The 17,590-nt window shown below is 40.3% G+C and overlaps 2 protein-coding genes across 4 annotated transcripts in view; one reads left to right on the top strand and one right to left on the bottom strand.

The window, feature by feature from the left end:
* Positions 1-3,367: 3,367 nt before the first annotated feature.
* Positions 3,368-4,716, top strand: aanat2 (arylalkylamine N-acetyltransferase 2). Its single transcript, XM_051387474.1, has 3 exons — positions 3,368-3,527; positions 3,896-4,050; positions 4,186-4,716. Exons 1-3 carry the CDS (start codon positions 3,368-3,370, stop codon positions 4,489-4,491), a joined length of 621 nt encoding a protein of 206 aa, XP_051243434.1. The 3' UTR covers positions 4,492-4,716.
* Positions 4,717-5,173: 457 nt separating this feature from the next.
* Positions 5,174-17,590, bottom strand: part of rhbdf1a (rhomboid 5 homolog 1a (Drosophila)) — a 32,859-nt gene continuing 20,442 nt past the window's right edge. Inside the window, exons 2-19 of one of the 3 annotated variants that reach the window (XM_051387468.1) lie at positions 15,119-15,263; positions 14,873-15,012; positions 14,332-14,439; positions 12,743-12,956; positions 12,211-12,417; positions 11,902-12,024; positions 11,613-11,776; positions 11,004-11,255; positions 10,776-10,887; positions 10,583-10,657; positions 10,308-10,469; positions 10,096-10,196; positions 9,938-10,001; positions 8,010-8,104; positions 7,834-7,909; positions 7,467-7,567; positions 6,402-6,555; positions 5,174-6,212 (exon numbers count right to left, since the gene is read on the bottom strand). In XM_051387468.1, coding sequence (XP_051243428.1) covers positions 5,793-6,212; positions 6,402-6,555; positions 7,467-7,567; positions 7,834-7,909; positions 8,010-8,104; positions 9,938-10,001; positions 10,096-10,196; positions 10,308-10,469; positions 10,583-10,657; positions 10,776-10,887; positions 11,004-11,255; positions 11,613-11,776; positions 11,902-12,024; positions 12,211-12,417; positions 12,743-12,956; positions 14,332-14,439; positions 14,873-15,012; positions 15,119-15,235 — 2,685 coding nt within the window. In that variant the 5' untranslated portion in view covers positions 15,236-15,263 and the 3' untranslated portion in view covers positions 5,174-5,792. The remainder of the gene's footprint in view (positions 6,213-6,401; positions 6,556-7,466; positions 7,568-7,833; positions 7,910-8,009; positions 8,105-9,937; positions 10,002-10,095; positions 10,197-10,307; positions 10,470-10,582; positions 10,658-10,775; positions 10,888-11,003; positions 11,256-11,612; positions 11,777-11,901; positions 12,025-12,210; positions 12,418-12,742; positions 12,957-14,331; positions 14,440-14,872; positions 15,013-15,118; positions 15,264-17,590) is intronic. The other 2 variants (XM_051387469.1, XM_051387470.1) reach the window with 2 other exon arrangements.

The following is a 17,590-nucleotide window of genomic DNA, read 5'->3' as shown; positions in this document are numbered from 1 at the left end:
AACCAATGGGCAAAAACTGTAAATTATTACTTTTTTATATAAATATGACACATTTGCAAACAGATAAGTTGTGGTGTTCCTGAAAGAAAAACACATCTCAAATATAAGTTCATATTCCTAAATGGAAAAATCTGGAAAAATCACATTAATACTGCATAGATTCATCATTTTGCATCTAATTTCAAATGCAAAGCTGCCAGACACTGCTGTTACGTGGCAAAATGAGTCCTCTATCAGTGCCCTCTGCTGGCAAAGAAGGAAACAAAACTGCCCTGTTAACATTGGTTACACTGCAGTTTTGCATCTAACACATGGACTGCTGTAAAACCATGAATGCAGGTCCTCAGTTAATCTTCTGCTTGAAAGGCCTTATGGTTTCTAATTAATACATGATTAGGATTTCTGTTCAAAAAAGTGTAACAAAGAGTGCCGTTTGTGGTTTTATGCTGTAGTCAACTTGTAGGCCTATGGAAAATAAAGAACATTTGGTGACCCTCAGAAAAATTGTGAGAGTTTCACCTGGTTAATTTGAGAGCAGTGCTGCTGATAAATACACTACTCTGGTTCCAGAAGGCTGAAGGATAAAACAGTATGACCTGTATTGTCAACAAATTAATTAGAGCTGACACAGAGCCAAGTGGATGACTGCTGACGCAAACACACACACACACACACACACAGACACAGACACAGACACAGACACAGACACACACACACACACACACACACACACACACACACAAGCTCATTTACAATCTTTGTCTCTAGACAGGCAAAAATTTGTCTGAATTTCTTGTTGCTATCTCTTCGAGTCATTCCTACGTTCCCGGGTGTTCTCTAGTTCTAGGGATAGAATTAGGGTTGGGGGTTAGAGAGTTAAATTATATATCTGGAATCTCATTGTTGTTTAATCACTATTATTGAATAAAAGTATAAAATATAAAGTATAAAATAAAATAAGAGGATGTCTTTTTCATTATGTGATCTACTGTATAGCATTAGGTGTCATCTTGAAACAAGTACATGCTTTATTTTGAAAGAGTGTTACATGTTTCAGATTTCGAACATAATGACATTCCTCTGCAGTGTTGGTTAACTGTTGCTCTCTCTTCAGCTGGACCAACAGGTGCATGCCGGTGTAAAGTTTAATGAGGATTTGGTTACACTGTGGCCTCAAGCTTGCCTGTAAAAACATAATACACTGAGAAAGTGTGTGTGCAAGTGTATGTGTACACACACATGCTGTAAACAAGATTAGGGTCTATGACACTCAGCTGGAGACGGTCAGTGGGTGAGGTTTTCTAAAAAGTCAGGGTTTAATCTTCTATTAGCTCTCATATATTGCATTCACAGTCTTGAGAGCCAAAGTCCAGTTATTTTAATAGCTTGTCTGAAAAGCTGAAACATGTGTCTGGGATTCTCAAAACTTAACCTTGTCATTCAGTTGCGCTGCGACAGACTATTTTAAGAGACCATGAAGAATTATTTAGAGCTGCCCCCTAATAGTCGACTAAATCGTTAGTCGCTGAGTAGAGTTTTAGTCGACCCACTTTTTGTTAGTCTGATAGGTGCGGGAAAACAAAAACAACAAGGGGACTGTTGATGTGCAACAGAACCGGAGAGCAGCGGACCAACAGAGGCCAGCTGATTTACATTCAGATTCATAACTGCTTTGTCCGTCAGCATTTAACATGCGCCTGTTAAAATCTATACATTTAATAATTAAATTAATATCATTAACATGCTACAACTGGTCAACTATTGGCTTTATTTAACGACTACTAGTCGACTAGGAAAGTCTTTAGTCTGGGGCAGTCCTAGAATTATTTCAGACTGTTCGTCCCCGTCACAGGCCAGGCCACACAGATTGACAGGTTGCAGGCCAGAAAAGGTAATTTCATTTCTGGACAACCATGTTTGCCTCTAACATTTGAGGATGTTCTTGTATTTGTGATTGGCCAGCTGTCCAGATTACGTGGGAGATTTCCCATTCATCACTGTAGTGAAAGCCAAGTGGAAGCAGTGGGGTAAAACAATAATCCTTAAAACAATTCTATTTTGGTGTGATCTCTTGAGGGTACATTCAACGATATTAGGGCTAAGCCTCAAGCCAGGCGATTGTGGTGTGAAGCATGTTTTTCTGCAGAGAAATAAATAAGACTACTTCTTTTTTACTTTCACAATTTGCAGATGCTTGAGAAAGAAAAGGTTAAACCAACTGTTTGGAAAAGTTAAACCAACCAAGAATACTGTTTTTAAACTAATAAACACTTTTGCAACCAAAATAAGGGTAAAAAAAAAAACGCAGGACTATATTTTCCTTTGGTAAGAATTTTTAATATAGAGATTCAGGATTAATTTGCCATTAAAAACAAATTTATAATGAACCTTAATCACTTCTTTGTCTGGGAAAGTCTGTAAACAGGTTTACCTGAGGGCAGTCAAAGCAAGTGCTCTCCCAATTAATTAGTCTGTACTAAACCTCTTTGAGGCATGAAATCATCCCAACAGCAATCCACACAAATCTCCCCCCTCAGTAAAGTTAAATTAGTCCACATGCCCTTGATTTCCAAAACCCTGCCTATGACCGCATCCAGTCACACCACGTCTCACTCATCCCCGCCCTGAGCACATACATATTCAATAAGTGCATGTGCCAATATATGTACATGTGCTGCACACATGATGTGCAATGTGAATCCTTATCTTTTTCACATCTCTCAACAGTTTATTGAAGGTGAGCAGTGATATTATTAATATGCTTGAAATAGCTATTTTCATCCCATTTGGCATAAAATCTCATCGTCACAAAAAAATATCACAAATGTTCTTAAATAAGTTGTGGAAATTTACAAATGATTGCTGTCATCAACCGAAGGTGGGGTTAATCCAGATGGTCTAATTATAATATGCACAATGAAAAGCTGCAACTACAGAACTGTCTGTCTCTGAACTCAGCTGTTTTAAAAATATGCAAATCACAAAAGAAATACTTCAAGAATAAAATGTCTGTCATTTGAGAGCAGGGGATTTAGAGACTTTGGAGACACGTGCAGAGACAGCTATCCTACTTTGAGACAACTACTTTGCAGTATGAGATCAGAGAGAAAGAAGAGGAGGAGACGAGAGCAGGAGAGACACGAATGTCAGCATCTTGCCTCCTGCAGTGGGTCAGTTACAGTCAGACCTGTAGGACAAACAGAGAACACGGAAAGTTTTGTTGGCAGGGTTTGACTTACTCTGACTGGCATAATTTATAGCATCAGTATAACATTTATACTGCAAAAGTCTGGAAAAGAAGAAATTAGATTAACAAAAGAGTTCTGACAAATAATTAGAATCTCCCGTCTTGTATTATTGAGGCATCATGCAGGTCAGTGGCTCACCGTTCCTCAAGCCCTTCTTTCTGAAGACACCTGTCAGAGTGGTCAACCCCCTGCGACAGAGACGACACACACTCCCTGCCAGCGAGTTCAGGAACCTCACGCCGCAGGATGCCATCAGTGTATTTGAAATTGAGAGAGAAGGTAAGTTTATGCTGTTTACAAACAGAATATTTTTAAAAAATTACATCCCGTATGACTAACCCGATATGTGTTTAAACACTATTTAAAGACTTGACTGAAATTCTACGTGTATGAAGTGAATAAACAGTGATTTTCATTTTGTCATTGGGAAAGGTATACATATATAATCGTAAATGCATCGCAGTATTTGATGTACAATACATTTATACATTAAATACTGCATTTGGATGTTCAATATCATCTTTGGGCCAGTTTTAATTTAAAAGACACATTTCTTTCATCTATCTTTCATGTAGTCTTTTTCTGATCTTCATCATCATGACCATCACAACCCACTGTATGAACTGGTTCCTCTTTTTATTCCCCAGCATTTGTCTCTGTGTCCGGAGAGTGTCCACTTACCCTGGATGAAGTGCTTAACTTCCTGGGTCAGTGCCCTGAGTTGTCACTGGGTTGGTTTGAGGAGGGACAGCTGGTAGCTTTCATCATTGGCTCTGGCTGGGACAAGGAGAGACTTTCACAGGTATGAAAACATAGTTACTGCAAAAAAAAGTAAAGTAAAAAAACAAAAAAAAAGAACATGCCTTTCCATGCAAATTACTTTTTATGAAACTTGCTTTGTCATCATTAATGATTCTATATAATATCTTTTATCCAGGAGGCAATGACTCAGCATGTCCCAGACACCCCCACTGTGCACATCCATGTGCTGTCAGTGCACCGTCACTGTCGCCAGCAAGGCAAGGGCTCCATCCTGTTGTGGCGCTACTTGCAGTACCTGCGCTGTATGCCGGGCCTCCGTCGAGCTTTGCTGATTTGCGAGGACTTTCTGGTGCCCTTCTACCTCAAGGCTGGCTTTAAGAAGAAAGGACCATCAGCCATCTCTGTATCCAACATGAACTTCCAAGAGATGGAGTACATGCTCGGTGGGCAGGCATACGCACGGCGGAACAGTGGCTGCTAGTCCATTAGACCCTACCCCACCCTCACTTTCCACTTACTCACCTCTAACATGGACTAACAGAAATGATGAACAAAATACAGCTGACAGATGGACAGATAGAGGCGCAGAGCCAGTATGCACCAGTGGACTGGGTTCAGTATTGGTAACAAGGTCTTACTGGACCTCCTAGTGTCAGGACCTCGCAGTGTCCCACTGAACAAGGAGTGAAGACAGTGTGAGGACAGAGGGGACCAAGAGTGGATTCATGCAAAAGAAGGAACCAGTTCATAATTTGTCTTATCAGACATTAAATTATATTCCTTCTGATACCAGTAGCATCTTGGCTTTGTGAGCTTAATGTTGTTTTTTCATTTATTGATTGTTATTTGTCAAATCATTCACAATTTACTGTTTGTAATGTAATCGAGGCAGTTAATTGTATTAAATTAAAGTATCACACCTGGAATTGTAAATACTGTTATATTTTGCTAAACCATATAAATCACAAGGTGAATTAATCTGTCATTACCGTAAAAGTGAGTTACTTAAGGATGTACATACTGATTATGCTGCCACTAAAACCACTTGGATTGTTGACTGAACATTTGTAGCAGAAATGTGTTTCTTTGTTGCATACTTTGAATAAACTATAAAACAATCTTCCACATGCATTTTCTGGTAATTGAGATAAAGTCACAGACCATTTTAATTTGTAGATTTTTTTACTGTTGTTTTCAGTTACATGTGAGTAGACAGGTAGCTAAAACACTACCATGTTCAAAACAATCATCACTTCTTGAGAAGCAATAAACAAATAAAAGAAAACATTCGAGTGCTCAGCATAATGTAACAAAAATATGGCAGTAGTTGGTACATTTATCAACAAGGCACCAAAGGTATCAATATTTGATTTTTGTCCCTGCTTCAGTATGAGGTTGCCTGAATAGTAATAAAACCTTTGTCTGGAGTGTGAATGTAAAAAAAAAAAAAAAATCCTCTCTGTACCAGCACTGGCTTCTCTAAATTCTGCCTCACATGTAAAGGCAGCTGGGAGCTTTGATGAGGTTCAGAAGTGCCATACCTTTGTTTCACTGGACAGTGAAGGAGTGACAATGACTGTCGGTGAACAGGGAGGTGATTAAAGGAAGTCCTTATGAAGTGTGGCATAGGTATTCATACAGACAGAGTGAAAAACACAAGTATACTGTCATTGTTCACAGAGAAGGGGATAGTCCCCCAGTCACACAGGGGCAGAGTGGACTGGCTGTCGGTCCACATCTTTTGACCTGATGCCATCCTGTAGTGTTCATACTATCCACACTTCAGTGGAGGTGAGCATTAAGATCGTACTTCTCGCAAAATTTGTCCGTGAAGGGGATGCAGGTGAGCAACTCGCACCAGTCACACTTGATTGGGTAGACATAGAAGAGCACCACAAGGCCCGAAAAGAGCCCAACAAACACCAGTAGGAATACAATGATCTGACAGCGCTTGCGGTACAGGTCCATGCGGCCGAAGCTGATGTAGGGTAAGAAGGCGAAGGACAGGAAGAAGCCAGAGATGAAGCCACAAATGTGGGCAAAATTGTCGATCCAGGGCAACAGCCCAAAGGCAAAGAGGAAGAGCACCACACACAGCAGTTTGGTGAAGGCCCTCCAGGGCTGGGCAAGGATCTGCCAGCTCTGAAACAACTCAACGAACAGGCAGGCCAGGATCCCAAACTGAGAGCCAGCTGGCCCCACCTGAGACAAAGATAGCAGAGAGAGACGTAAGCCTACAAAAGTATGTTCACAAAAATGTATAGCACAACTATTTGCATTATTCTGTGTTTTTAATAAACCTGATGAGAAAGCTCTGACACGTAATATGACTCAGAAATGCACTGTGATGTTTCTGCATTGATATTTCCTGAGCATTAGACTGGTGATCACCTCTGCTCTGTAGGGCAGGAAGATGGCTGAAGCCAAGTTGCCAGTTATGCCACTGAGGATGTAAATGATTGAGATGCGCAGCCAGCCTGCCAGCTTCTCCAGGTCCCTTAGGATGGTCATCTGGAAAGCCACCGACACCAGGCAGTGAAGGATCCTGGGAGGACAGAAATGGATTAAGTGCTCACGTGCGTGCAAGGTGATGTATGTGTTTGTATGTGGGTGAAAAGCCGCACGTGTTAGGAGGATAATTCCTCGGTGTAGAAGAGACAAACCCCTCAACAGCCTGATGACTATGCCCATCAACGAAATCAGTTTCAATCCCATTGAAGCTTAATGAGTTTGTGAGGGCACTTTGTTTAATTACCCAGACGACAGATAACAGACAGCATAAGAAATGAAGCACTGCTCCTCTTAAAGGCGAGGTCAGCTCTCTATGCAGACTGACAGACTTCTTATATCACAGGAATATCAAAGAACTTTAGCAAAATACTTTTTCTAGTTACGACTGATAACCAGTGATGTACATATAGCCATCCTGTGTTATATTGGGCAGCCCATATACTATTTATTCCAACATTTCACATTTTACACATAGAGTTAACAGCCAATAACCTAACCTGTAGCCACTGTATGCTTTTTGTTCGGCTGTTTATTGATTGTGTTCTGATTTCATATTTGTCTTTTATATATTAGCTGAATGTCTCTATATCTTTCAGTGTGTTAGGTTTGTTGTGACTAGAATATGAGTACACCAAGAGCTACTGACAACTGAAGTCAATTTCCTTCTATTTGTTGTGCCAAATATATGTGGCCAATAAAGCCTACTCTGATTCTGATCTTTAAATCATCCTGTTCCTCACTGCTCGGAGCAAACACAGTCCTTCAAAACACTGATCTAGAATATTAGGCTGAGGCAAAGCAAAGACTTTAAGCTCTTTAAAAAAAATTGTTTCGGCAGATCTTATCTACTATATTGTGAAAAAAATATATATTGTGTTTCTTTTGCTAGGCAAATCTTAAAATAAACAAAACTACTTTCCATGATTATGACAGCTACTGACTCACCCAGCATGTAGGAAAAGTGAGAGCCAGAGCCTGTAAAACTGATCTGGGATCTCAGGGTTGAGGAAAGGCAACAGTCCACATACATCATCCATGCAGTGCACCTGGAGAAAGACATGGGAAAGAAAAAATATGAAAGATACCATTAATGTGACTATCAAAAATCACAAATACAGAATTTCCTACACGGAAACATTCAGTGAGCTCTCACTTAAATCTGTTTTGGTATTCAGGAAGTACAAAAAATAGTACACCACAATAAAAATAGCAACAGATGCAGCACAAATTAAGTTTTGCATTAAACAGACAGTCTTCCTTTTTACCATTTGAGAATAATAAGGTAGTGTATAATAAGGAGACAGTTGCTTACTTGAGAGCAGAGAGTAGCCTCCTCATGAAAGTAGCCCTTCATGAAGTCACAATATTCCCGGGATGTGATTTCACACCTTTAAAAAAACCAAGCAGTAATTACTAAATTAGTAAACTAGTCATACATCATGTGTCTTACTTGTGTTTGTCATAGGTTCATTCATAGGCTCTTCTTACCTCCCTTTGGTTCCAATGCAGCAGGGTCGGCCTGTGATGGTACAGTCTATATGAGGCAGGTTGGTGTGGTTCCCTGTGTTGTACCTGGTACAAATCTAAAAGCCAGACCAGTTTTTTTGTTTTTAGATTACCTGTTTTGGTGGATTTGTACCATTTCATAATCTATCCCAGAGTTTGATTCAAAACAGTGCAGTATTGACTCTAAAACTAAGTTTTACTGTGTTACTCTGTGACTCCCCTCACAGACTGGTATGTTTAAACTGTACATAATACAGTTCATGAGTTTATAATACAGCAGCAGCGTTAATTCCTCCAATTATTTTATCAAGGTCAGATCATATGTGAGTGATCACCTGTGATATACACTACAGGCCAAAAGTTTGGAGGCAAGATCAAATTATCTACAAAAAAGTTAGTTTCATTGGTATACTTTGCAACAAAATAAACATGATTATTATGAGTATTAGTATTAAGATACACTTATCAGAATACATTTTTACTATGATTATCAGGTATTTGGATTTTTCTTGCTTAGACTTTGCTTTCTTCAAAGCATGGCATATACAAGGCATTCATTCCACAAGTTTTTTTAAAGGTATGTGCCAGGAATTGCATTCCAAGCTTTCTTAACCCTTGTCCACCCCTTCAGGAAATGATGATGTTTTACCCTTTGTGCAAATGTTCAGTTCCTAAAAAGTGCTATAAAAATATTATTCATGAATATTTTTTTTCACTTTCACTACATTAAATCTTTTGACCAACTTCAGTCCTGATCATAACTATTAAATGTACATGTATTTCTTAAATAATTTTAACCATTTAATGCCATTTGGGGAATAATAACCCACATGTTTTAAATGATAAAAACACAAAATATTAAATATTCTCCATATACTAAGTGCAAACTGCAATAGTCAGAAAAGCAACAGAAAAAGGCCTCAATGAAACAGCATAAAAAGGGAGCCCTCAGCCATATAGTGAAAAATGACGTCATATGATGGATAATTGAAAAAAAAATAAATAAATGTCAAGCCAAAAGCTTAGACTGAAAAGGTAGTCATATGTAATATATTGTTTTATGCTAAAAGTTGAGTAGTATTTTGAGTAGTATCAAAAATGTATGTTATAATGGGAGTCAATGGTGCAAAAAATGTCTAAAGGGTAAAAAGTGGGACTTTTTCTTCTACACAGTGTACTATAGCCCTATTATTAGATCCAAGGTTGAAATTTTAAATTTGATAAAAACTTGTAGTAACCCTCTTTCTTCGAGACCTTTTTATTATCATAACTTCCAGTTTCTTTTAGTTTCTTCAGGGTGTAGTAAACTCCTTTGTTGGACACCAATAGGCGTTTCGCAATTTCTCTTTCAGTGTATGCTTCTTTCCTCAATGTACAAAACTGTACTACTGTGTTTCTTTACTTAGCTGTTTCTTTCTAGCCATTTCTGTGGTAGTTTTTTAGAGATATGAACACAGTTGAGATTTATTTGGATTTTTGTATGCAAACTCTCAAAAGCCTAAGAGCTAAAGTGAATAATGCAAACTGTGATTTGTTTTTTACTTTTGCACTGAAGTTGTGACTCTTGCAAATCTTCTAAACCCTAAAACTAAGCCCTTCTTTTCTTTTGTTAACATTTATTCAGCAATGGTCTGGTAACATCAATGTATACCTAAAGGTAAATTGAGGAAAATGGTGCATATCAATGAAAGCAAAGTCTAAACATGCAGTAAATACATCCCAAAATCCAAATTATTCATACTGGTTTTTAAGAAAGGCACTGTAAACAGAAACTTGAAGTTGCTTCCAAATGTTTGGCCTGTATTCGCCTTGCTTCCAAACTTTTGGCCTGTAGTGTACATTTGAAAAATTTCTTTCCTCTGAGTCCCCTCTTTATGTCTAAATAGCAGACAGGGTTTTACTGTACTCACTGGCCACTTGGTGATGTCATCAGGCCATTCATGAGGTGATACTGAAGCAGGCTCAAGACATATCCTGTAATGAGACAAACAATATGCACACATTATCTTAACCAACCAGCATCAGTCAATTTATACTGTGCACTTTGAAATGGAAAACTATAGCTCACCTGGGATCCTGATGGCACACAGAGCCATACTGTCTGTCTTTACCATTTAACTGGGGAGTGCTGGAATGCCTCGGCCACTTTACCCACACAGCTAGAGTACTCTAGAAATAAAACCACAAAGAGACAGGGTTGGTTAATTCCCCACAGCTTATATTAGTTGTTGAATTATAAAAGTCAAGGAACACAAATAAGAATTGGGTTTGTTTACAGACCGAGCATTCCTCCTCTGAGGTTTGGACACAGCCGGAGCGATCGTTCCGCACACAGCAGGCAGAGTTGCGTTCAATAGCTCTCTTTTCCCTGATAAGATCATGCACCTGCTTGTCCTGCCGCATGCATGGAGAGAATTTGGCCCCCAAGTGGATCAGAGACTCCTAACAATGGACAGATAAAGGGGAAACAGTAGTATTTATTTAAAGACATTTACACCTGATTATTGCTTGTATTCTTTATTTTTTATTAACACCATCAAGAGGAGAGTGCTTACCGAACCAGGCCCGATCCAAAAGTTCTCCTGCTGTACAAACTTGACATTTTCATACACACCTTTGTTTCTTAAAACCTAAATCAGAAGACATCAGAATCACAAAAAACAAGCATTATGAAATAAGCCGAATTAAATGAAAATATTGTGAAGGTGTGTTAATGAAGATGCTCATCATAACTGAGCCATGACTCACAGAATCAACCGTCTCATGCTGGGAGAAGCCCACTGGAGCAATACCATAGATGCATACAGCCAGGATAGTGATCAGCAAATGGACAAAGGTGATCCAGTATGTAAAAAAAGGCCTAGAGGAGACAAATAGTATGTTTGTTTTTTTAAAGAACAGCAGCGCTAATCATTCATTAGCGAAGGAGACAGAGAGAAAGCCCTCATTAGTTAGACATGTGGAGAGGTGCAATACCTATGGTCATCCATGTCCTCTATCTGCCTCTTGACGTAGCTGTCAATGCGCTTGCGGTAGGTGCGGTTTGTGAGCTTCCCAACCATGCCCAATCCATAAGGCCTCTTCTCTCGGGCAAAAAGCTTCTTGACAGGTACAACGATGCGCTGCCCACGCCTCTGACCAGTAACACTCACCACCTCCTGCCGCAAGGGAACCTTTGGTGGTCCTGGAGTTCCTTCTTTGGCTTTACGCCACCCTCGCTCCAGAGGTCTGGAAGAGTTAAGAGAGGAGATGAAAGGGACAGACAGAAGTGAAAAAAGGTGTGTTACATTTACCGTTCTTCATCATGTCATTAATCTATTTGACACTTTGATTTTTAACACTTTCAGGGGTTATATATTTATAGATATTTTTGTTAGATTGGTTATCGAGCTGAGAAAATCTAATCTTTAATCTCTTTTTCTTATGTTTACTCATGCTGGTTGATTTGCTGGTTTGACATTATGTGCAAATGTCAGAGTGAATCACTTTTACAGTAACACTGTAGGGTGTTAATCATTATTTTAAAAATGTTGGTATCAGCACAGCCTGAATGACTAACACTGTGGCAACAGTACAGAAACTTACAGCATGAGGTGACTTCTCTCTAGCTCTGTCTTATCTAGGGCACTGCCTGTCAGCTCCGTCTCATCCTTCTTGCTGCTGGGCTCTGCCTCTTTCATGGCCGCCTCAGACGGAGACTCAAACACCTCATCTGCGTACGTGGACAACTCCTCCTGCATCAGAATATCCTAGAAAGAACATAGTGGAAAGTGAACAATTTCAAAAGATAATAATGAGTATTATTATAAATCATATATAAACATGGTTACATAATAATGACAGCATAACAACATTGTTGTTTTTCCTGCCTTACTCTGGCAAAGAAAGATGTGTCCAGTTCATCAGGAAAGTCAACCATGTCCTCCTCCATGAAGCTAGCAGGGGTAAAGCTGCGTCTTTGGGCCCGTCTTAGAGTGCTCTCCCGTAATGAGCGCCCCTGAGAAACACACGCACACACATAAACATATATGCATTTTCACAAAGCACCAATAAAATTCAATACAAGTACAGAAAGGAATATATAAACAACATGTGTTTTGTTCACTTATTCATTTCAATAAATTAATAAATACAATTTCTATAACCAGCACTTTCCCTTTCATATCTCATCCCTTTCACTCACCTTGACCAGCGCTGCTGCGGCCCTAAAGCTCATCTTTGCCACAGATTCCCTCTTACGTCTCCGAGGCAGTCGGTTGAGACCTGAGCGGGAGCTGGTGAAAGAGCAAAGTGATGCGGCTCCAGGGGTGATGGGGGTCTGAGGCACACTGTAACCATCCACCTCTTCCACCATACGGAAGGCTCGTCCTCGTGCGAGTGGGTCCACAATCTGGAGACCAATAGGTTCAACAAATAGTAACAAAGAGCCAAACAATATAAATTATCAAGAGACAGACATATTTTACCTCAGACATTCAACACATGCTGTAAATAAGATCAATTTAACACAAGAGAGGCTCAAAGTAAGGAGGATTTTTGGTCATAACGCACCTGTGTGCCATGTGAACATCAGTTAAAGGCTAATTTAAAAGCGTCCAATTTTCTTCTTTGTTCAAGTACATAATTGTCCACCATCTGCACAGCATACTTTCATAAAATAAATATGGATTCAAAAAATCAATTTATTTAGCAAAGCAATCCATATATTCCTTTACCTTTTGCATGCCATGCTGTGAGGAGGGGACATAGAGAGGAGGCGGGGTCTCAGTGCTGGTGAGGGAGATGTTGTCTTGGCTGGGCAAATCCATCTCTCGGATCACCTGTGGTTTCAGCTTTCCGTAGCGCAAGCTGCAGTGGCGCAGGCTTTTCCTCTGCCATTTCTGTGTTGCATCACCGTCCTTACTGACCCCAAACCAGTCCGCTGTTCCCCTAATACCGAAAACACTGACCTTTCAGCTCTGGGTCAGAAAACTTACATATATGCTTCATTTCTTGCAGAGATATTAAATGCTATCTGGCATGGTGAAACTTGCCAAAGGCACTAAATGATGGCCCTCTTACTAGCCTTGTATATGGAGGAGTGGACGGCGAACATGTGTGGGACTGATAAGACTGCGATTTCCGGATGTAAAAAAGGTGCCCTAGTGCAAGGAATAGGTACAGTAAAGGGAACAAGCCTGGGCATGTTTATGTCCAGACACACAGGGAAAGACAGGTAGCTAGGCACACACACTGAATGCATGGTGGAGAGTTAACGTTCAAAGAGAGAGAGAGGAATTTACTGGAGTTCTGATGCTGCAAATAAAATCCAACGTATTCAGATTTTCCTAATACTAAGTGACACAAGCAGAAAGCAAGTCCAATTCACAGAATGTGGGATTTGTCTGAGGTTTTAATTGTGTCCTACTCTCCACATTGGCCCATTCCACCAAACGTTAATGAATATACATGCAATCACGTTGTTGAAGTTGGAGCCTAATAAGTACCAGAGCAAACAATGTTACTGCACCCAGAGGGCAGGAAGTGCAAGTGGAAACATTCTTCAAAGGAAAGTACAGGCAAGCTAGCTGTTTCTACACTAATTACCAGCTGCAGAGTGAATGTTCAGTGAAGTTTGGTTAAAACTATTTCTCACTAGTACAGCTCACTCTTTCTTTCAGTGAGTATGTTTTGCTGGTTGACCCTAAAAATCTGTCAGTGACATGATTGCACAGCTAATACTGTAGCATATGTGTGTCTTTCTTTGCAGTAGTGGACATCCACTTGTTAACCGTGGTTTCTGTGAGTATGTTTGAACATAGTCATGGCCAAGACTTATCAAATCAGAGTCCACTAAAGAGGCCATCAGACCTTGCATGTCAGCCTTAAAACACTGGCTCACTAGCAAGTACTACTCAACAACTTCTTGTGATGAATGCTGTTTGACAGATGTGTAGGGAAATGTGTGACCCCTCCCAAAGCCCATCTGGGTCATTACTGTAAGTCTGAATGAAGAGGAATTTGTAACAGGAAAATGCTTTTGGTTTCAGGTCCTCTTCTGACTCTTTGTGGTTGTGACACACAGCTGCAACAGTTGGTGACTGTGTGACTGAGTGAGAAACAACAATTCTTGTGACACGGAAACACTCTCTGTCAAAGTAAATAAAAATAAAAATTTTAAAGCAACATTGGCAAACCTATGTCTGTCAGTCTGTCAGCTAAACATACATCCAGTATACTCACTTATTTCCTCATAATAAATAAGTGAGCATACACACCCAACTCCTGACCCCAACACTTGCAGTCAAGGGACTTCCTGCCATACCTGAGCAGGGTTCTGGAGAGTGAGTGGTGTTTCCTGGTGCTGCGGCGAGCAGCCCGCTGCCCCTTAATGGGCACTGTGTTAATCCGCTCAAAGTGCACCCTTCTGCTGCTGTGACCAGGCAGAGCAGGGCCGGAAGGTGGCAAGAAGGAACAGAAAGGAGAAGGAAAGAGAAAAGACAACAGGCAGTGAGAAGGAAAAGTGCAGCTGGACAGTGCTGTAGCCATCATGCAGAGAGAGCAAAGCAAACTGTTAGGTTAAGACTTGTTTTTACAGAGATATTTATAACATTAGGAAAGTTATTAGAGAGCATCAAGATTTTTACTGAGAAACAGCCATGCAATTTTGAAAAAGGTAAAAAAAAAAGCAGGGGGACACAGGTTGCCAACATCCTCCATTTAACTTAAGAATCTAATAACAATATTTGCATGCTCCACTGCAAAAGAGGTGTGAAGTTCTTCATATTATAATCTTTAAGCATACTACAACCCACATACATGAAGGTGTCAGTATATAAATCCAGTGTATTGCTAACCGCCTTTACCTCTTTATGGTCTGAGTGATGGATGACTGGCGTTGTAAGACAGGCCGCCGGGTGTCAAAGAGGTCGCGGGGTGGGGACTGGAGATGAGAGGTTTCCACTGGCATGCTGATACTGCGCAGGAACCCCTGCCTCTTTACCGGCTACACAGGAAAGAACGCATATGAAAAGTGTGAACAAAAAAAAAAATCATGACGAAAATGACAAAGGTGACAAAAAAGGAGAAGGAGATTCAGCGAGAAAGAACACCTGAACAAAAGTAGGAGGTTCGTCTAGTGACATCTGAGCCGTGGGAATGTCCAGTCTGAGCCAGGGAGGTTTCTTCCTCTGCAGGCTGCTAGTGCTCTCCCGCCGTGCTTCAGCCATGTTCTCTGTCCCACCCCAGGCCTGCCAGCTACACAGACAGAGAGGGAGGAGAAGATAATGTTATAATAGTCTCAATTATAATCTCTCAATGAATCACATGTAACTCCTATTAAAACACATTATCAATATTTGACTATTGTTTGTAGCTATAAACATGATGGTCACAATGATTTTGTGCTAAAAATTTGTTTCACAAGAGGGTGCTAAGGCCCCTTATTTGACTCAAGCATGGGCGTTCACATATTTTTGTTCATTAGATAGTAAATGGGAAACCACTGGAGAACAGTGTACAGCTGTTTACCCCTTCCCCAAACCAGTTCACAGAGCCATTTTAAAAAAGCAATAAATATTTGTGCTGGAGAGTGAAGAAGTTTGTAGTCTTAACAGGAATCCCTTAATTCTACAGTTAAAAATCAAACTTAATCCCTATTTGTGGTTAAAAGTTGCTCTGCTTCCACCAGACATGTATCAGTGTCTAATGACTATACACATTCCCATGACGAGGCCTGTGGGCCTAAGGAGGTGCACAATAAACCTAACCATCAGAAAGCCTGCCTGTAGCTACAGCCTTATTATCACCAGCCCCTCATTTTATTGCCCCACCATCTAACCTCACTTCACTGGGCCTGGTGGTTCATTTCCTGTCATTTTAATCTTAATTCCCATTATTCCCACGGAAAACTCAACCCCATTTACCCCTTAACACTAAACAGCCATTTGCACACAAATGATCAAGCAATATCCTACAAAAAATTGTGTATGCATAGTTATGAATTCATGATCAAGTAATCTGTCACTCTGCAGACAAGAGGAATGTACAAAATAATGATAATGTGTAAACTTGCGAAAGTGGGTGTCTCCTCAGCTATAGAGCGGTTACAAAACCAAATGAATTTGAAAAATGCCTTTCCCGTCCTTAACTTATTTCTGTTTTAGAGTCTCATTTAGTTAAAATGCCTTTCAAGATGGCATCATCACGCATTCAATCTTGTTGTCACATCAGAGGCTTTGAACTTTGAGCAGTCACAGCAGGTCACGTCCTCACTTCTCCTGTTACTGATCCAACTCCTTAAAAAAAGTCCACAGCTTCTAGAGGCCACATCTGCTTCGCATTGACATTTTAACACACCACAGGCTTCTGTTTTAGCCCAAGTGATGATGGGAAGTGTTGTCAGTGGATCTCAGCAGAGACGGAAGTAAAACCTCAGACAGAGGGCAGCAGGGGTCAACACCAATGTATTAATATTTAAACACAGTCTAGCTCCCACTGTCAGATATTTCTCAATTCACCAGTTCGCAGAAGGACACTGGTATAGTAACTTTATCATATGATGACATTTGTGCTAAAAGAGTCAGGAAAACTAGATGGGATGTTTATAAAACAGCAATTTGCATTGTAAGTTGTTACAGTGGGGTTTCCTCTTTCATTCACTCATCAGTCTGGAAGGTTTTGGCCTGCATGTATTAGGCCTTTATATTGAATGTTGTCCGACCTCCAGTGACATTGTCTGGACTGTGATACCAGATAAGCAAGGCAGGCTGGACCAAATCTGGCTGGTGCAGAGTCAGAGACTCCTGAGTGTGGGAAACAGACAGAGATGAGTGGATGAGAAGAAAAGTAAACAGAGTGAAAGGACTTGACAACATGACTTCACTCATGTTTTTTTTTATTATCACTAAAGAAAGACTGCAAAAGTAATCTGCCTTTAAATGCACTGATCATTACAGACTTCATTTCTCTCACTGACCTGCTACTAACATTAGAGAAATGCAAATCTGATACCAGTATCTCTGCTTGTGCACAACAGCCTTCTCTCTTGCCCCAGGCTGGAACACTCGACATTTAATTACTTTCGCTATTAGTTCAAAACAGCAGGAGTCCTGATATAGAGCAGATCAGTGAAGGGAGGGGGCATCAGCTTCAGGGTGGCAGATTGGAACAGACTGGGACTGAACTGAAAGCAGACAACCTAATTTTCCTCCACGTTAAACATTGTTTGATTGCTCAAGCTTTGGCTTCTCTGAATGCTGCGATGATGCTGCTCTGCCTCCAGAGAATGAAGGATGGATGGATGGAAGCAAACTAAACAACTCTCATTGTTCCTGCACTGTGCTTCTCCCCCTCCTTTAGGCTTTTTTCCTGTCTTTCCTGTTCCTACTGTCTCCTACCCTTCTTGTCCTTACTTGCATGTGGTCTCTGTGTGAGTGATTGCCATTTCAAGGCAATTAGATCTTTGTAATTTCTTTATGCCTGTTGTCTACTTGCTAGCCAGATTAAACCCCCACAAACAGACTTAAAAAAAACAGTCAAACTACTTCATGTAAATTAAGTGAGAGCATGGCTAAAATATCTGG

Source organism: Dicentrarchus labrax, unplaced genomic scaffold, assembly GCF_905237075.1.
Source record: "Dicentrarchus labrax unplaced genomic scaffold, dlabrax2021, whole genome shotgun sequence".
In the NCBI taxonomy this organism is placed as follows: domain Eukaryota; kingdom Metazoa; phylum Chordata; class Actinopteri; family Moronidae; genus Dicentrarchus; species Dicentrarchus labrax.
The sequence above is the reverse complement of the archived record's forward strand: the minus strand, read 5'-3'. Positions and strand labels throughout refer to the sequence as shown.